At 42.6% G+C, this 19183-nt stretch overlaps 1 protein-coding gene across 3 annotated transcripts in view; it reads left to right on the top strand.

Moving 5' to 3' along the window:
- KCNQ5 (potassium voltage-gated channel subfamily Q member 5) overlaps positions 1 to 18049 on the top strand; it is a 553330-nt gene extending 535281 nt beyond the window's left edge. For all 3 annotated transcript variants that reach the window (XM_045074791.1, XM_045074792.1, XM_045074793.1), the window contains 3 exons: positions 10070 to 10201; positions 12207 to 12333; positions 13625 to 18049. In XM_045074791.1, the coding sequence (XP_044930726.1) occupies positions 10070 to 10201; positions 12207 to 12333; positions 13625 to 14587 (1222 nt within the window). In that variant the 3' untranslated portion in view covers positions 14588 to 18049. The remainder of the gene's footprint in view (positions 1 to 10069; positions 10202 to 12206; positions 12334 to 13624) is intronic.
- Positions 18050 to 19183: the final 1134 nt, after the last annotated feature.

The following is a 19183-nucleotide window of genomic DNA, read 5'->3' as shown; positions in this document are numbered from 1 at the left end:
TAGTCCATGGAATATTCTTTTTTGCTTGTTTCTGTTTTGGAGATAATTGCTCGTGGCCACATTTTGCTCGGAGGCTGCATTAAACTAATGTTTTCTTGGAAGACACACTTACTCTGCAGCATCTAATTTCTAACCTTTTATTTGGTTATAATTTAAACTGAAACTCCTATTCATTGTTATGACTAAAAATATTCAAGAGCAATCAATGGGTATGGACACTTTATTTATTTACTTATTCATACTTTAAAATGTATGCAGAATTTTATACTCCTAGGGAAACAAAATTCCCAAATTTAGTTACTGGATCAATGCTCACAAAATCCTAAGAGGAGAGTTAACTGTTTGTAGACTTGCTTGAATCTGGAAGTTCTTGCTTAGGTTCTACTATTCTTATCCCCCTTTAAAAAAAAAAAAAAAAAAAAAGGTATAGGAGAGCCTACCAAATCGTGAATATAAAACTCAATAATAACAAGTATTAGAAGAACGATATCCATGTGCCAGCAGTTGCGGCCAGAGAATAGGTCCTGTTCCCTAAGTCAGCCAGGTGGGAACTTATACAATAAGGCATCTAAAGGACTGCGTACGAGGGGTGCTAATTTACACATCCCCAGCAAGGATTGGAAGCCGGAAAATGAGATTGGTCAGTGCATCCAGGAGCTCCTCTGTCTTCTTAGTCACTGGCTAGTAGCCCAATGTAACATGAAAGAAAGGTAAAGGAGTCTTGGAGATATAGTTCTATAACTAGCTTTGAAGGATTTTCAGAGTCCAAATATATATATACGCAAATCTGCATTACTGAGTCCTGTTTATGTGTTAACAGAGAAGTAACATTAACAAATCATCCAGGGGCACCTGAGTGGCTCAGTGGGTTAAGCCGCTGCCTTCGGCTCAGGTCATGATCTCGGGGTCTTGGGATCGAGTCCCGCATCGGGCTCTCTGCTCAGCAGGGAGCCTGCTTCCTCCTCTCTCTCTCTGCCTGTCTCTCTGCCTACTTGTGATCTGTCTGTCAAATAAATAAATAAATAAATAAATAAATAAAATCATCCAAACAAGTAACACGCATGCCTTTAATGGTGACCCCCAAATATCAAGTTCCACAGTCCTCATCGTCCGACAAGTTTGCTCAGTGATCAGCACCACCCATCCCCAGACCAATCTCTGAAAGGCAAAAGAAGGCTGCCTTGGGGAAGTTTTGGTGATCCAAGGGCCCTGGATCACTTCAAGAATGAGCCCTAGCACCCTTTTATCTGCTTTTAAGGCAGATAGATGCTGTGTTTTTTCTCTTTTTTTCTTTTTTTTAGAGAGAGAATGGGCAGGAGGGGCAGAGGGAGAGGAAGAGAGAATTTTTTTTTAAAGATTTTATTTACTTATTTGTCAGGGAAATAGAGAGCAGAAGCAGGCTTCCTGCTGAGCAAGGAGCCCAATTCGGGACTTGATCCCAATGACCTGAGCCAAAGGCAGCCACTGAACGGACTGAGCCTGCCAGGTGTCCCAGATGCTGTGTTTCTTGCAGTCAGAAGTCAGCGGGTAGGATTATCCATCCTGGGAAGGAGAGGTTATGGAAAGCATGTCAGTAGAGTAGATCAACCCAACTGATGAGCATAAGGTAAGAAGAGGGGTCAGAGGGGGAAATACGCATCCACACCAATAACAGGGTGTGGGAAGGTAAGGGACCATTTCTGCAGCCTGAACAAATCTGGTCATATAATTCCCAGAAGTGAGGGCGCAGAGAGTAAAGGACTGTCCTGTCCAGATATTGTCCCTGTCACTTACACCAGTTTGGGTTAAACACTTCTCTTCACCCCTCCCACTGGCCTGAGCTTCCCACCCCTTCCACTACACACCGTCTGCCCTCCCAGACAGGAAGGGCTCAAGCAACAGGGTTTATTTCTGCATGGCCGTATTCCTGACATCCAGCACAGAGCCTGGCATGGAGTAGGCACTCAAGAAATGTCTGCTAAGGTGAGCGAAAGAATCCAGGAGTGAATTCTTGAGTCCCACGCGTCAGACACGCCTGGGGCATCGCTTAGGGATGCGACCGCATGGAGCTCATCCAAGGAGCTCCTGGCTCGGGACAAATGAGGCTCTTGGATTCTGTAGGAGCTCCTGGCCCCAGGGACTGCTGCCTTCCACAAGGACTGGAGAGAGGAAGAATCTGGAGACAAATAATCCCTGGAGGCTCCTTCACCTCTGCCAGCCCCTTTTCAGCGGAGTCAGTGCCCCCCTCCCGCCCCCCGTCCCCAGCGCCTCGCCCGGAGCCCAGCCCGACCGCACGGTAGGCGCTCCCACCTCCGTTTCGGAAACTCTTGACCTGGGCTACACCGTGGAATGACCCGAAGAGTTCTACAGAATCTCGGGGCCCACACCCCGGATCAGAGAAAACGGAGGGGGGACCGAGGCATCGGCATTATGCGCAGTGCCCGGGAGCCGCCGAGCTCGGGAAGCGCTGCGGTCCGTCTTGCAGCCCGTGAGGCTGCCTCTGCAGTTCACAGTCTGAGCCCTCGCCGCCCGGCCCGCGCTTTGGCTGCGGGCCGGGCTCGTCCATCTGTTCCGTGGCGGCCGCAGTCGCTGCCGCTCCTCTTCTGCTGGTTCCTATCTCTGCATATTCATAAGCAGTGTCGTTCCCCTGATTTAGTCGGCTGGAACAAGACTTCTGCAAGATTTTATAACTCATGGCAGCACAACAAATGCACCTACATTTCCTTATAAGTGCACATGTGTTTGTGTGTATATATAGATATATTCTACCCAGAGTTTAACTTCGCGGTAGTTATTTCTTCGTGCTCAGAAAAGTGTGTGAGCAGACTGCCTTCGGTTTCAGCCGGAGGGGGACGGTTGATCAGGTTTGTGACGAATCTTTTCCCCCCTCTAGTGGTACTGCGCCGCATGTCAGCTTCGGGCGAGGCGTTTCCTTCTCGCAGACCTAGCCAGCCTCCTGCTTCCCCTCACTGCATGGAAACAAGCTTTAGGAGTGTTTGCTCCTGCTGTACTAGTTCTGGGGGTGCAGTTGATGCTCATGAAAAAAAGACGCCACTGAGAGCAGAACTTACCCCCCAGCCTTCGTTTGGTCCTCCCAAGGACCCTCCAGCCACACCAGTAAGAACAGGCCATTCGCTTGGCAGCCTTATTGAGAACGTGTGTGCCAGACACCTGTGAGTGAGGAGAGCTTGTATTATAGCAAAGTATCTTTTTCATTCTTGTTATTTTGTGTTAAAATACAAGATCTGGGCGCCCGGGTGGCTCAGTGTCAGTTGAGCATCTGCCTTTCGCTCAGGTCATGATCTCAGGGTCCTGGGATGGAGCTGGGCCTCCAAGCTCCCTGCCCAGGATGGAGTCTGCTTCCGCCTTTCCTCTGCCTCTCCCCCAACTCATGTTCATGCTCTCTCTCGAATAAATAAAGTCTTAAAAAAATATATATAAGATCTTAATATTAAGGCAATAGTACAATATTGTGATAACAAGCTCAACACTAGAGCCAAACTGGTTCAAATCCCAATTGCACATCTACTAACTATGCAACCACAGGCGAGGTATTTAACCTCTCTATGCCTCAGTTTCCTTACCTACAACATGAAGATGATAGTACTACCCCTCTCATAGGGTGATACTATAAAGTACTACTTGGCATTATCATCTTAATTGTTGAATGTTTCTTTTTTTGTTAAGTCTTTTTAAAATATATTTATTTATTTTAGAAAAAGAGTGGGGGAGGGGCAGAAGGAGAGGAAGAGAATTTCAAGCAGACTCCCTGCTGAGCGCAGAGCCCATGACATGGGACTCGATCTCAGGACCCTGAGATCATGGGTTGACCTGAACCAAAACCAAAGAGTTGAGTGCTTAACCAACAGAGCCATTCTGTTGGCTCATTCTAGGTGTCCTGATTGTTAAATGTTTCTTAAAGGTCTGAATTTTACTCTAGAATGACTTGCTTAAACACTTCTTGCTACGAGGCAAGATATAGATCATATTAAACATATTTATAAGTATGAAAAGGCCACCAAAGTCTTCTGTTTCTTTTCCCCAGGCCAGCTCATGAGCTTTTGTTTATTCCTGGCCTGAAGGCATTTCCTCATCACTCTTACCTAGACAGTGGAACAGCAAACTATAACCAAAATCCAACCCAATGCTTGTTTTTGTAAATAAAGTTTTATTAGAACACATCTATACTTACTCATTTATGTATTGTCTGTGGTTGCTCTCATGCCACAATGCAAAGTTGAATGGTTTCAACAGAAACCAGACAACCCAGGGCACCTGGGTGGCTCAGTGGATTAAAGCTTCTGCCTTCAGCTCGGGTCAGGGTCTCAAGGTCCTGGGATCGGGCCCCACATTGGGCTCTCTGCTCAGCTGGGAGCCTGCTTCCACCACCCCGCCCCCACCTGCCTCTCTGCCTACTTGTGATCTCTCTGTGTCAAAATAAATGAATAAACTTAAAAAAGAAAGAAAGAAAGAAACTAAACAACCCATAAAGCATAAAATATTTACTATCTGGCCCTTTACAGAAAAAACTTTCTGCCCCTTGTCTGTACTTCGAATAGCTCTGGATTTATGCTCCCTGAAATATGCCTGAAGAACTCCAACCTATTCTAAGGTACTCTTTTAAGAAGACCTTGACAAGCATCTGCTTTGCCACAAAACAATATAAACAACTTTGAGCAACTAGAGAGTGACTAATCCCCATTCAATTCTCCAGCAAGTGCTTACGGACCCTCTAATACTTGTCCGAGATTATGCTTAGTGCTAGGGTGAAAACCATAGCCCTAAATCAGTGGGTGAGGTACAGTGCCTCAGATTTACCTCCATGGCCGTGCACTTGAGGGCACAAAGCAAGACCATCTACCCCTGTGAAGGTGAAGGAAAGATGTTCGGGCTGAATACAGAACCGTTAGCATTTCAGGTAGAGTGCAAAGACAGAATCCTAAGAAATTAGCATTTTGGTGACCAAAAAAAAATCCAGGAGGTCTGGAGTGCAGGCTGCATGCAGAGGAATGAATAGAGATGAGCCTCCAGAGAGAGAAGGTGGGGGGGGTCCCCATCCATTACCCTCTTCCCTCGGGTTGCGCACCCAGTCTCCTTCGTAGTGCTGCTAAACAAACCTCTCATGTTTGTTAAACCCTGCACCAAGTGTTGGCTTATTGAGGGGAGAGCACATAGGCCTGCATTCAAGGACCTCATACAGTCTGGTGAAGGAGGCGGGTAGATAAGCAAATAATTACAGGGTGGTGTGCTAAGTACTAAAATAGAGGTTGATATGCAAGTGACTAACTACTTTGGAAGAATCACAGAAATTTCCATAAAAGAAGTGACTTTAGAGCTGAGTCTTAAAGATATCATAGGGTTTCGGGGAGAGGAAAGAGCGTGTGCAAATAATTGAAGCCTATGATTTATTGAATGGTGTTTTGTGGACCTGCAAATATTTTTGTTACTGTTGCTGGAACCTCAAGTTCCAAACACAGAATAGGGGGGAGAGGTGAGAGAGGTAGAGGGCGGCCAGTCCGTAAACAGCCTTACACGATATGCTGAGGAATTTGATGTTTACTGGAGGGGCTGTGGAGAACCAATGAAGGATCTTAGGATGGGGGGCAATGTGGTCTCACTTTGAAAGATTTTTTTCTTTCTAAGGCTATATGGTATTGCAGATAGAAAGAAGGGAACAGCTTTGAGAGCTATTAGTACGTGGTTGGTCTGTCCTTGGCAAAGGCAAAGTCACGTTATCCTCCTTTATATAAATTACTGGTTTCCAAAAGACTTTTGTTATTAAACATTCCCTCCACATTCATAAAACACGTTGCCCAACTTAGAATTTTCATATCTCACCTCAGGCCTCTTCAGCGTTTTCATTTTCAACCTACAACAAAGACAGTTAAGAAAATCCGTTTGTTGTCCATTGGCGCCTGGCTGGCTCAGTCAGCGGAGCCTGCGACTCTTGATCTTGGGCCTGTGGGTGCGAACCCCCATGCTGAGTGTGGCGAGTGCTCAAAAAAACTAGAATGAAATAAAATAATTTTTTTTAAGAAAATATATTTGTTGTTCATCTTAGAAAACTTAATCCCTGACAGGTAAAATAGTTTGTTTACACTCGGTCATGTCCTGATAAATGCTAAGCAACTAGCAGTCCTAGATGGGAAACTGATGGTCTTCTGTGGTGTTTGGGTATGCCCACATGATGACAGCTGAGTCAATATGAGAGTTCTTAATAGGCTTACCATAGATTCCTACACATCGTATCACTCCTTGGAGGTACTGCTTTCCCTCTGGTGCTTTCCTTATAGACTTTCCTACTTTCATGTAAGGAATTAAAAACTGGATTAATAGGGGCACCTGGGTGGCTCAATCCATTAAGCCTCTGCCTTCAGCTCAGGTCATAATCCCAGGGTCCTGGGATGGAGCTCCGCCTCAGGCTCCCTCTGAGGGAAGCCTGCTTCTCCTTCTCCCACTCTCACTGTTTGTGTTCCCTCTCTTGCTATCTCTCTTTCTGTGTCAAATACATAAATACAATATTTTTTTAAAGAAATAAATTTAAAAAAAAATTCGATTAATAACACCATTTCAGTTATTTGAAAAAGAGGAGTATATGCAGGATTGGACTGAAGCCAGCTTGTACTCTCGGGAGCTTAATGTTACATTTTTGGGAATTTTGCTGCTTGTTATATACAGCCATTATTAAACTTTAAATTGTATAAACTCACAATTAAATAAGTTATATTTAAAACAAAGGCAATACACATTCAACACTCATTTTACTACATATTACTCTCTATTGTATCTGTATGGCATAAATACTATGTAATGATAATATTGCACATCTCTTCCCAACTTCTTGTTCAGTGATGTCACATTGATAGCTTGAAATATGAAGTGTGGTAGGAGTATTTGTACCATGGAAATTGGCAAGCAATACAAATCAAAATTATAAATATTGATCAAATTTATTTAAAAATGGATTTTTCTTTAATTTAGCTAGTTCATAAATGGTAAATTATGCAAATAAAATGAAATTATCGTGGTCTGCTTAAAATATGACCGAGTATGGGCCAGAGTATAATTCTGTCTACTGAATGCCTTCAAATTGTTCTTTTGTTAAAGTATTTGTGAAAGGAAAAGAGAAAAACATGCAACTCTTGAGGCAAATTACCATGGAGCAGTCACACAACTCCCTACAAGAAACAGGGGCAGGGCCCCCTGCAGACAAAACAGATCATTCACTTTGGAGGTGTGTGGGCCCCCCACTAGGCAGCCACACCACAGACCACTAATGCCTAAGCTACAGCCTATGGGAATACACCAACTCATGCCAAAGCTCGTCCCTCTGCATGTAGCCAGTCGTTTACCATAGCCCAGGAAAAAAAAATTGCCAAGATCCCAGCCAATCTTTTCAGCATCTGAAGAATTAATGCCACAGGAAAGCAGGAGGTGATGTGAGAGTGAGAACCAGATATATCTGGGTGAGATTCTGGCTTTGCCCCTTACTGGTTGCTAGTGAGGGGGCAAGTCACATAGGTTCTCTGAATCTCAGTTTCCCCAAATGTGAAAGGGAAATAAGACTGTCTTAAGGGCTGTTGAATATAAGACATCTATACTTCACCTAATGGGCACCTAGGCAGCTCAGTGGGTTAAGTGTCTGCCTTTGGCTAGGGTCATGGTCCCAGAGTCCTGGTATCTGGCAGCACTGGGCTCCGTGCTCATGGGGCGCCTGCTTCTCCCTCTGCCCCTCCCCCTACTCATGTTGTCTCTCTTGCTCACTCTCTCTCTCTAAGTAGATAAAATCTTTTAAAAAGAAAAAAAAGTACTTACACAACAAGTGGTAATCTTATTGAAAACACAAGCAACAACAATTAAAAACCACCTAAGGGATGTATAAAGATGATTTTTTTTCTCCCCCTCTACCCCCCCACCCACCCAGACAACATTAGCTACTCTGAAGATAAGTAAAGAGGGTCTGGGCTGTTAGATTAGCCTTTCTTCTGATTTTATTCTTATTATTACCTAGATGAGCAGATCTTTTCTTTTTCTCTTTCCTTACTTCTCTTATTCAACAAATGTTCCTTTCCACAGTGCAGAGGGAACTGTGCTCACCTCTGAGTACACCGTGTTGAAGAATGGTGATCATAATACTCAGGGTAGAAGCAGCAGTAGTAATAAGAGCTAACATTTCTTACGCACTTCCCCCTCGCCCCCACCTGTTGAATAAAAGAGGCCCAGTCCTACTTTCATGTACCTGACAATTTAATGTGGGGAAACAGATAGTTAACAAATAATTACTCAGGGCCAGAAATTTCACAGGGTAGGTATTTCATTAGTTTTCACAAGTTTTTTAATATAGGAGACTGAGCCCCCAAACAAATTTGATAAACAAATTTGGAACTAAAGCTAGATACTAAGAGGTTAAAATAAAACAGAGCTCCTCTACTTTCCTCTGAATAATGCTTAAATGTTTCTGTAAACAAAAACAAACAATGAAAGAGACCAAAAAAGTTTATCCTGGACAAAGAAGAGATTGATGGGGAAAATATTGTGGAGAGAGAGTGTAAGAATGTTATGGATAAATGATTCCAAAATAATTAAGATACAATTAATTTGAAGTTAATAATATAACTACAAGATAGAGTTTGGGGCTTCCTAACCAATAAGACAAGTTGGGGTCCTTGCAATCAGCTATCAGTTAGGATACATAGTGAATATTTTCTGTTTAAATTTTACATTTAGACCTAATCTTCCCACTTTCCACCAAGGTACACCAAATTGGGGTTTGCAGAGCCTAATTGACTGATTCCCAGTCTGGGATCCATCCAGGAGTCTATGAGCCATTTAAAAGTTGAAAAAACACTGGCAGGCTTAACATTTACCTGCACTAAGGCTGCATAGACTCATTAAAATGTTATGCTTCTTTGCTTTCTTCAGAAATAATACCAAGTTATTGCAGTAACTGTTTTTCCTTGGCAACTTAGCTATTTATGGCATCATGAGATTTATTGATGAAATATTGTTTTAGGGGCACCTGGGTGGCTGTCATTAGGCATCTGACTTTGTCTGGGGTCGTGATCCCAGGTTCCTGGGATGGAGACCTGAGTCAGGCTCCCTCCTCAGTGGGAAGCCTGCTCTCCCTCTCCCTCTCCTACTCCCCCTGTTTGTGTTCCTGCTCTCGCTGTCTCTCTCTGTCAAATAAATAAATACAAATCTTTTTTTTTTTAATTTTTTAAAGAAATATTGTTTTAAAACATGAGGTCCAGGGCACCTGGGTGGCTCAGTGGGTTAAGCATCTGCCTTTGGCTTAGGTCGTGATCTCAGGGTCCTAGAACAGAGCTCGTGCTCAGCAAGGAGTCTGCTTCTCCCTCTGTTGGCCCCTTCCCCCTGCTTATTCTCCCCACCCCCCACTGCTTATTCTAACACTCACGTGTTCTCTCTCTCTCAAATAAAATCTTTTAAAAAAAGAAAAAAGCATGAGGTCTTTGTCGGGGAAGTATTGTAATAAAAGAGATCTCTGGTTCTGAAACCTTAGATATCCAACTGTAGTGGATGAATGTGTTACATTCGAAACAAAAGGAACTTGGCTACCTAATTGAGCAGTATTCTGCAAAAGTAATTTATGAAACAGAATTTTCATAAATTTCTATATGAATGTATTTCTCTAGAAAGAGTAAGTTTTTGCAGACATATCTACATCTGAAATTGCATAGTTACATAAAAGACCATTTTAACAATTTTTATATTTCTTAAGGGACGCAGTCTAGGTGTTATTTCTTAAACTTCTGAGGGTCACATAAAGAAGGCAGAATTGCATTTTGACTTTGATTTTAACTCAGGGTTTCAGTGAACAGCAAAAATGTATAACACTTAGCATTAAGTCTCTTTTGTGTGTTTTTTGACTCTCAGTGTGTGCCTCCCGTGAGATATTCTTAAATTGCCCACTATAATCTTAGGCTTTTATGTTGCATTTCTGAAGGAACCTAAAATAATGTGATGCTTGACTTTTTTTTCCCCCAGAGTTCGCATATTTACTAGCAAGCCATTTGGGTAACTTCTTTTAGCAGAGTTATGGAGATTAACATGGAACATGTTGCTTTTACAGGATTATGAAATTTCATGTTGCAAAACGGAAGTTTAAGGAAACATTACGCCCCTATGATGTAAAAGATGTCATTGAACAATATTCTGCTGGTCATCTAGACATGTTATGTAGAATTAAAAGTCTCCAAACACGGTAAGCAATAGAAATGTGATTTGTTGGGAAGGAACGGGCATAAAAACCGTCTGAGGGTAACTTCTCTGTTGTAGAGAAAACTCTCTGAAGCTTAGAGTTCTGATTCATTTTTCATGGATAACTGGACTTTTGCTTTTAGTGTAGATTTTTTATTTAAGGATATTAATCAGACATGAAAAGCCTCCGTCTGCAGCCTGCAATATCTCAGTATTCTCATCTGTAAAAATAGGGATAATGTGATTGCCTCATAAGGTGTCATGAAGACTGAATGAGTTCCTACACACTAAACAAGTGCCCAGTAACTGTTAATGGTTGTCGCTGATGCCATTTGAATGATTACTGCTATTGTTGTTTTGTTATTCTCGGAATCCCAACCATCCTTCCAGAAGAAGCCGTCCTTCTTCCTCGTCAAATTGTACCCACCTATCTGGCCTCAAGAAACAGACCTTTCCCTTCTCTGACCTCCTACAGCCATTGAGAGCTGTCACGGAGCATAGAGACACTCATGATCTTGGTATTCAATCTTGCCCAAGAATTGGACTCAAAAACGAGTGGTTGGCTCTTGTGTTGTTTCCTGGGTGCAAGTCTGTTCCCCTGCTTGTGACTAAGACTGGGCATTTGCCTTTCTTAGGGTCCTGTACTGTCTCTCTGGTGAGCATCTTACTCAGTGATGAAAAGAGTTTGGTGTCTTACTCCAATCACATTTGATTATGTTCTCTTGAAGCCAGAATGTCCAGTCATATCAGTTTTTTAAGAGTCTTGCTTCATTCTCAGGCACAAATTACCAGTGTGGGTGTTGGAAGAGTTCTGAAAACACAAGGAGGGGGTCTTAAACATTTGTTTATATGCCCATAGCACACTTAGCTCAGCGGGAGGCATATACCAGGCCCTTAGTAAACCACCTGGTGATCAATTCTAGAAATCACAATTTGTTCGTCCGTTCATTCATTTATCCAGCAGACAATTATTGAGCCCTTAATGTGTGCCAGGCACTATGGACGTTCAGAGATTAATAAAATAATGACTTAGTCCTTGTGGAGTTTGCAGTATAACAGATGAGATTCATGGCAGGAGGTGGGCACTGCCTGTCAACTGGAATGCTGAGTCCGTCCTGATAATTGAGCTCCAGCACACACACACAAGAAAGTAATTCCCACTTCAGGGGATCAAGTCTCCTTGGAAATGGTTTTTTTTTTTTTTTTTTTAAAGATTTTATTTATTTATTTTACAGAGAGAGATCACAAGTAGGCAGAGAGGCAGGCAGAGAGAGAGAGAGGAGGAAGCAGGCTCCTGCTGAGCAGAGAGCCCGATGCGGGACTCGATCCCAGGACCCTGAGATCATGACCTGAGCCGAAGGCAGTGGCTTAACCCACTGAGCCACCCAGGCGCCCTCCTTGGAAATGGTTTTAACTCATCCTGTGGTGGTGTTACAGTCTCGGCCCACGTGGTCATGGTCTTCCAAGTTCTTTAATAGAACTATTATAAAACAAGGGTTTTTATAAAATTGAACTGCTACAGAAGTTGTAGAACTAATCTTGAGTTTCCAGCGCGTTCTCCAACTAGAATTCCAAAAGGTGGAGACGATCACTTTCTATGGGCTTAGCTCCCGCATATCAGATGTGCAGTAAATGTTCACTGAAGCATCTGTTCTATTAACATGAAATAATCATAGTTACGACTTTGTCATATTTTCAGCAGTTAAATTCAGGAAATGCGTGGTCGGAGATGCAAACAGACAAATTACTTTGTAGTTCAGGACAATTTCGCCTACAGAAGATTGCCCATAAGTGACTTCATCACAGACCAGAATAATGAGAAAATTAATCTCATGTGTAATTCTCATGTTAAGAAAATAAGCACATCAACTGGAACAAGCTCATTTTTATGACATCTTACATAAATTAAAGATAATTGTCTTTAATTTTTCTTTTCAAAATACTTCGTTCTGGCCCGGGGCAATCTCCGTCTTCAACATTTATAATCTGATCTCCTCTTTCTCTGATAGTGTTGACCAAATTCTCGGAAAAGGGCAAATCACGTCAGATAAGAAGAGCCGGGAGAAAATAACAGCAGAACACGAAACCCCCGATGACCTCAGTATGCTCGGCCGGGTGGTCAAGGTGGAGAAGCAGGTATGATCCAACTGGAGTGGCTAACTTTTCCATCCAAATTTTTTTTAATCAAAAATTAGGTCATTTGATGTATTTTAGTGATTAAAAATTTTTTAGGATTTTATTTATTTATTTGATACAGAGAGGGACCGAGGGAGAAGCAGACTCCCTGCTGAGCAGGGAGCCCAATGTAGGGCTCAATCCTGGGACCCTGGGATCTTGACCTGAGCTGAAGGTAGACGCTTAACCGACTGAGTCACCCAGGTGCCCCAGTGATTCTTAATATATTTTAAAAGAAGAAAATCAAGAAAGAGTGAATGCAACTACATTTTTTATGCATAGACAGTGTTCTCTAAAACACTTGGATTCCCATGTAAGGAATGAACAATTTCATCTCATCGATGAATATGTGAACTGGAAGCAACTATAGACTTTCCACAGTAAAATAACAGATCTATTTTTTGTATGTGTTTTGGTGACTGTCACTGTCTCTCTTTTTCACTCTTTTGTAAAAAACAACACCAAACCTCAGTTATTAGCCCTGAAGCTGTATCTTCTCATACAAAGATAATTGTCCAAACCAAGAAACAGAGTCTTAACTAACTACAGAGAACACCCGGATGGTTACCAGAGGGGAAGTAGGGGGTGGGGATTTAAATAGGTGAAGGGGATTAAAGAATATACTTATTATATGAGGACTGAGTACCTTATGGAATTGCAGAGTCACTATATTGTACACCTGAAACTAATATAACACTTCTGTTAACTACACTGGAATTAAAATTAAAAACTTAATAAAAAAAAAAAGACAGTTGTCCAGAAATCAAATTGCTCCCCCAATCCAATCAAAAATATCTCAAGTATTAATTCGGAAGCATTTTATATCTTTGTTAATTAATTATTAATTATTAAGCATTTTGTACCTTTATTTTTAAATTCAGAATCACCTACATTGATATTTAAGGTCTTGATTTCATCAGAGGAGTTCCTCGCTAAAATGCCATAGAGTCCCAGAATCATTTCTTGGAGGAGGCTTGGCAAAGGCAACTTGATTGGGCTGGGGGTCTTGCAGCTGCTTTTGTAAAGGCTTATATGTTTTTTTGAGAACATCAATCATCCGTTTTAAGTTAAGGGGGAGGAGTTTTAGGGGGAGATGATGCAGAGACTGAAGCTCACCTCTCCCTCTAAATTATCCCTTGCCCACCCACCCCCCAAACACACCACTAGACATACATGCTGCAGTGGCTCTAGAAACGAAGCCCATTCTTCCAACGGGTTATAACTCAAATGTGACCATTTCCCCCACCCTTAGGTACAGTCCATCGAGTCCAAGCTGGACTGCCTGCTCGATATATATCAACAGGTCCTCCGGAAAGGCTCTGCCTCCGCCCTCACTTTGGCCTCATTCCAGATCCCACCTTTTGAATGTGAACAGACATCTGACTATCAGAGCCCCGTGGATAGCAAAGACCTGTCCAGTTCGGCGCAGAACAGCGGCTGCTTATCCAGATCGGCGAGCGCCAACATCTCTCGAGGCCTGCAGTTCATCCTGACGCCAAATGAGTTCAGCGCTCAGACTTTCTACGCGCTTAGCCCTACTATGCACAGCCAAGCAACACAGGTGCCAATGAGTCAAAGTGACGGCTGCGCAGCGGCGGCCGCCAGCAACCTTGCAAACCAAATAAGCGTGGCCCCTAAGCCAGCAGCCCCAACAACTTTACAGATCCCGCCTCCTCTCCCAGTCATCAAGCATCTGCCCAGGCCCGAGACCCTGCACCCGAACCCCGCAGGCTTACAGGAAAGCATTTCCGACGTCACCACCTGCCTTGTTGCCTCCAAGGAAAATGTTCAGGTTGCACAGTCAAATCTGACCAAGGACCGTTCTCTAAGGAAAAGCTTTGACATGGGGGGAGAGACTCTGTTATCTGTCCACCCCGCTGTGCCCAAGGACTTGGGCAAATCTCTGTCGGTGCAAAACCTGATCAGGTCGACAGAGGAACTGAATATACAGCTTTCTGGGAGTGAGTCAAGTGGCTCCAGAGGCAGCCAAGATTTTTACCCCAAATGGAGGGAATCCAAATTGTTTATAACTGATGAAGAGGTGGGTCCCGAAGAGACTGAGACAGACACGTTCGATGCCATGCCGCAGCCTGCCAGGGAAACCGCTTTCGCATCGGACTCTCTAAGGACTGGAAGATCGCGATCATCTCAGAGCATTTGTAAGGCAGGAGAAAGCACGGAAGCCCTCAGCTTGCCTCATGTCAAACTGAAATAAGGTCTCCGTTTTCCTTCTAGCAAAGCAGTTCCTTTAGCCATACATATCGTTGCATGAACTATTTTGAAAGCCCTTCTAAAAAGTTGAAATTGCAAGAATCAGGAAGAACATGAAAGGCAGTTTATAAGCCCGTTATCTTTTAATTGCATGAAAATGCATGTTTAGGGATGGCTGAAATTCCAAGGTACATCAACATTAACCCACTCATTTAGTAACGTACCTTGCGTTTAAAATCCTGAGAAACCAAACACTGCTAACGCTATGGGGTGTGTGAAAATGTCAAGATTAGGTCACTTAGAAGATTTGACTCTTGTGTTTTGAAATTACAGGAGTAAACAACTTCAAATTTCAGGCATTTCTGCTTTGTGATTAAATACAAAATACGTTTTCAAAATTAGGCCATAATGTATCTGTAAACACAATGGCTACCATCAACCGCTGCTAACAAGGTATCAAGTAAAGCAGAACTTGGGAATCATAGAAATGGCTGCTTCTTTCAAGATATCTGCCAACCCATTCCTATTCAGTCATTTTATTATTGATGTAATTTGAATGTCAATCTGTGTGCTTTTGGTGATTCAACGCTGTGGCAAGCAATTTTGCACATCATTTCCATGTTGTCCTTTATGACGAGAATGTTCTTCAATTAGAACGCGTGCAAATAATGAGATTCAGGGCCAGTGGGGCAAACAGACTATCTGACACATGTGACTTCACGGGAACATAGTCCACAATGGCTGAATCAACTTTATACGTAGTCGACTTCTACACACGCCAGTACAGTACTGATGAGTAGAAGGACCAGGGCTCTGGGGCTGATCTCTCTGCAGTGGCGTCCCCCCACCCCCCAACCCCGGCTTGCCAGGACTGCCACAGGGAAGGGGGAAGTGTGAGAAACCATTCCCACTAAACTGGTAATACAGGCAGGATCCCCGGGAATTAGACGTTTGCGTAAGACTGAGATGAGCACGGCTTGAAAAGAATCCAGACACAACACCAGGAAATAGGTGAAGTTAACGAAAATAGCTTTGCCCTCAGAGGGCAATGTGAGGGAGGAAAATCAAACCAAAATAGAAGAACTTGATCTTTTTAGGAAATGAATATTGCTAGGGAATTCGACTACCTAAACATCCCTTATTCTTATATATAAATGGAGAATTTTGCAACGTGTTTATTTTTTACTATGCCCTGAATGTTTTTTGCTATTAACCTAGTACGTTTTGCATATGGAAGGCTGTAACTAAACTTCCTTTACTTTTTTATACTGTAGCGAATGTTTTCTATGCTCCCCCAAGAATGTTGCCCCAAACCTCAAATTAGGGGTTCTGTTTCCTGGTGTGCACATTCACAGTTAGAAGCCAGGTACCCCCGGTAGGGTCTGCAGATCAGAAACACTTACATCATATAGCACAGCAGCAAGGACCCAAGGGAAGCAAAACCAGAGAGGCACTCACCAGAAAGCAAGCCCCGCCCACTGCTTGTTGGAAACCTGTCCAGTGTTCTCAGAACTTCAGCCAAGGTCACGGCATTCAAAAGGCAAGGGGGAGCCAGAGAGCCCTTCAGTTCAGTTCCAGTCCAGTCACAGAAGGACTTAGGGAAGGAAGAGTTTTTTTCCTTGGGACATAGTGCTTCTCCAAAAAAAAAACCTTCAGCGGCCAGGAAGACAAAGCAGGGATAGCAACTGGCTGTCCAAAGGCAAAAGGAGGCCCTGAAATCCACCCATCCTCCCCAACTGTCTCCCCAACTGGTCGTCTCCAATCCCCAACCCTCCTCCTACCTTTCTTCTCCATTAACTTCTCAGTTCCCTGCCACTGTTTTGCTCCTGAACTTCGCCAGGCTTTACCCAGCTTCCATCCCCAAGTAAACCACTTCTCTGCTCTTCCTCAGATAGGCTTCTCACCCTTCAAAAATCCTTGTCCCTTTTGATAAACACTGAAATTTTAAACACCTCCTCTTCTCAACCCACCTGGATTCTAGCACACTTCCCTGGAGTGTATCATTCAGCGTCTTCTTGGCTGCTGGAGACACGCAGAAGTTAGGGTCTAAATTTTACACTCCAGTCAAAAAGAATTTTATCAAGCTTCTAAAACAATGACTTTCGTTTTTGAAGCACAGAATTTTAGTAAATTATGAAATGCAATTTTTCACCTACTATGTTTCCACTCAACCTGAACTTGTGATACACCCTCCCAAGGAGGTTGTACACCACACACACATGCACACGTGCACACACACACAAACACACACATCATTCCACTGGCTTAGAGCCAGACACCTGCCACGCACTTGGCAGGATCTCTCCAATTATCAGTTGAGGAAGAGGAGGGAGGCAGCAACTTTCAGGTAGCACTGATTCCTGGATATTCCCTGTCCTGGATCGAACCCCACTGGCAGCAGGAATTCTGAATGTATTGGGGACCCCTCTTTAGGCCTCCGACACAGTATAGTTCATCCAGCATTACTGAAGACTGAAGATTCAGAAACAAACCCCAAATGCATCACTGAGGTCTTAATCATAGCAAAATGTGATAAACCATGATGTGAAAAACTTTTATACATTGAAGCCATGACTATTTTGTGTCTATCTCTTACTCTAGCACAAAAACTCTTGGATGTTCGGAGATAGTTGTACTGTATGAAAACTGCAGGGTTTTGTCTGTTGTTTTACTCTCTATAGAGTTGAGAGGGGTCTCCCATTTACACTTAGCGAAGTCCCATTGGTCAAGGCCAAATGGTGTCTTGAAGCACAATTTAGCTGAGAACTGAGCAGCCACGTGCTTTCTCAGTTCAAGTTTGTCTGCCTTCAATATGTAGGGCTGATCAAGTTAATGCTTACTAGCAAACATCCCCTTATATGAGGCTGACTAAAAATATTGCTGTGTCTGGTCTAAACGTTTGCATTTTGTTCAATTAAATTAATTATCTGTGGGTTGCCAGTTTTGTTTTAAGTAAGAGACACTTTATTGAGTTTTTAAGTCTTTATCTCCTGTTCAAAGGTGCCTTTCTTACCTCCCATTGACTCAGTGATTCTGAAAGTTCACAATTTGCAGGTGGAACAAGTCTAATAGAGAGGAGGAAATCAGGCACAGCGACTAATTCTCATGCCCATTGGCAAAGCAAAACCACAAGAAAGGATGAAACCTGAGCAACTAAAATTAATGGATCACTTTATCCAACCCGACTGAGAAAATGTCAGAAACGTTAACTTATCTCCCCAGAAGCTGATATTTTTTGCCTTAAATGACATGGTTGTGTTTTTGCAAGAGAAACTTAATATAATTACGTGCATTTTAAGTGAGCAGTTCTAAAAGTCAAGTATGACAATACAGTTGTCTGTTCCTGAGAACAAATCAATCAGGAATTTCATACCCATCTCAAGCTATCATTGAAATGTAATCTCCTTTGCTCTCTTTTACTGGGCTCATTTGTTTTAAAGTAAAACATTAAAAAGATGTCTACAAACAGTGTGACTGTTTTTATCTGGAAATAACTGGTTGGTTCTGAATAGACTGCTCCCAGTCAATCAAACTGGCTGTGTACAGATTTGGGGCTGAAATACAAAGTTATCTTCCTGCAGGTCAGTGAAGAAATCCTTGGTAATTTGGGGAGGTGGAGATTTGCAAATGTTTTTGAGGGTGTATCATAAGAAAAATCAGCTCCATGTTAATCAAAACTCAGAAAACAGCACATGTAAGCTTTGTATTAACCATAATAAAGGGGTGTACTAAACAAGTAATAAGAAATCACTGGGTGCCCAGGTATGTGCGCCAACCTGCAGCCCCTGGCTACTCAAAATTACCATGTTGAGGACCTAGCCAGCCCTACCTTACCAGGGAAGGACTTCTCCAAAAGGAATCATTCCCTTCTTCACTAAGATAGCTCGTTCCTTCAGTTTTCCTAGTACTTTTACACTAAGTATCCATGATTAATTCCAGTGGAATGTTAGGACTCTGGAATACAAAGTAACAAAGCACTAACAGAGGCACTTGAGACAAAAGGAAGAAGGTGGGGGTTGTTATCCTGGAGGACAAGGTAAAGGACTTCCCACCATGGCTCTAATGAGACCAAACATGTATGTGCCTAGAGATGAGTGAAAATAAGATTGTGTATGAAACATGCCTGCTTGACCAACTTGAAAGTGTAAATCACTTCCAAACACTTTTGAACTAGTTTATAGCACAATCTCTCACCTCCACCATTTTAAAAGCAAAATATACTTATGACAACTCTTCTACCTTAACCACTGATAGAAATAGGTTCCCATACTTTGAAGCGGCAACTTTTATTAGCCTGGTTTTAACTGCTTCAAAAATGTGGTGCAAGTAAAAATTGTGTTTTTATTAAATTTTCATTACAATAAGACATCACTTTCTAGCCTACCTAATTGCAAATTATTGAAGCTTTTACTACATTTCAAAGCAGAAATTTATCAGATATGTTGTGTATAAACTATAGATTTATGCACGGCCCTGGAAATTACAGCACCACAAAACTGGTAAATGGCAAATGTTTTTGTTCAAATAAATAAACAGAAAATCCAAAGGTACATCCGTATGACTTCTCTTTACCTGTTCACATGATTCATTATGTGTTCCC

The sequence above is a fragment of the Mustela putorius genome, unplaced genomic scaffold (genome assembly GCF_011764305.1).
Source record: "Mustela putorius furo isolate JIRA1106 unplaced genomic scaffold, ASM1176430v1.1 tig00000135_pilon_pilon_pilon, whole genome shotgun sequence".
NCBI classification, from domain to species: domain Eukaryota; kingdom Metazoa; phylum Chordata; class Mammalia; order Carnivora; family Mustelidae; genus Mustela; species Mustela putorius.
The sequence above is the reverse complement of the archived record's forward strand: the minus strand, read 5'-3'. Positions and strand labels throughout refer to the sequence as shown.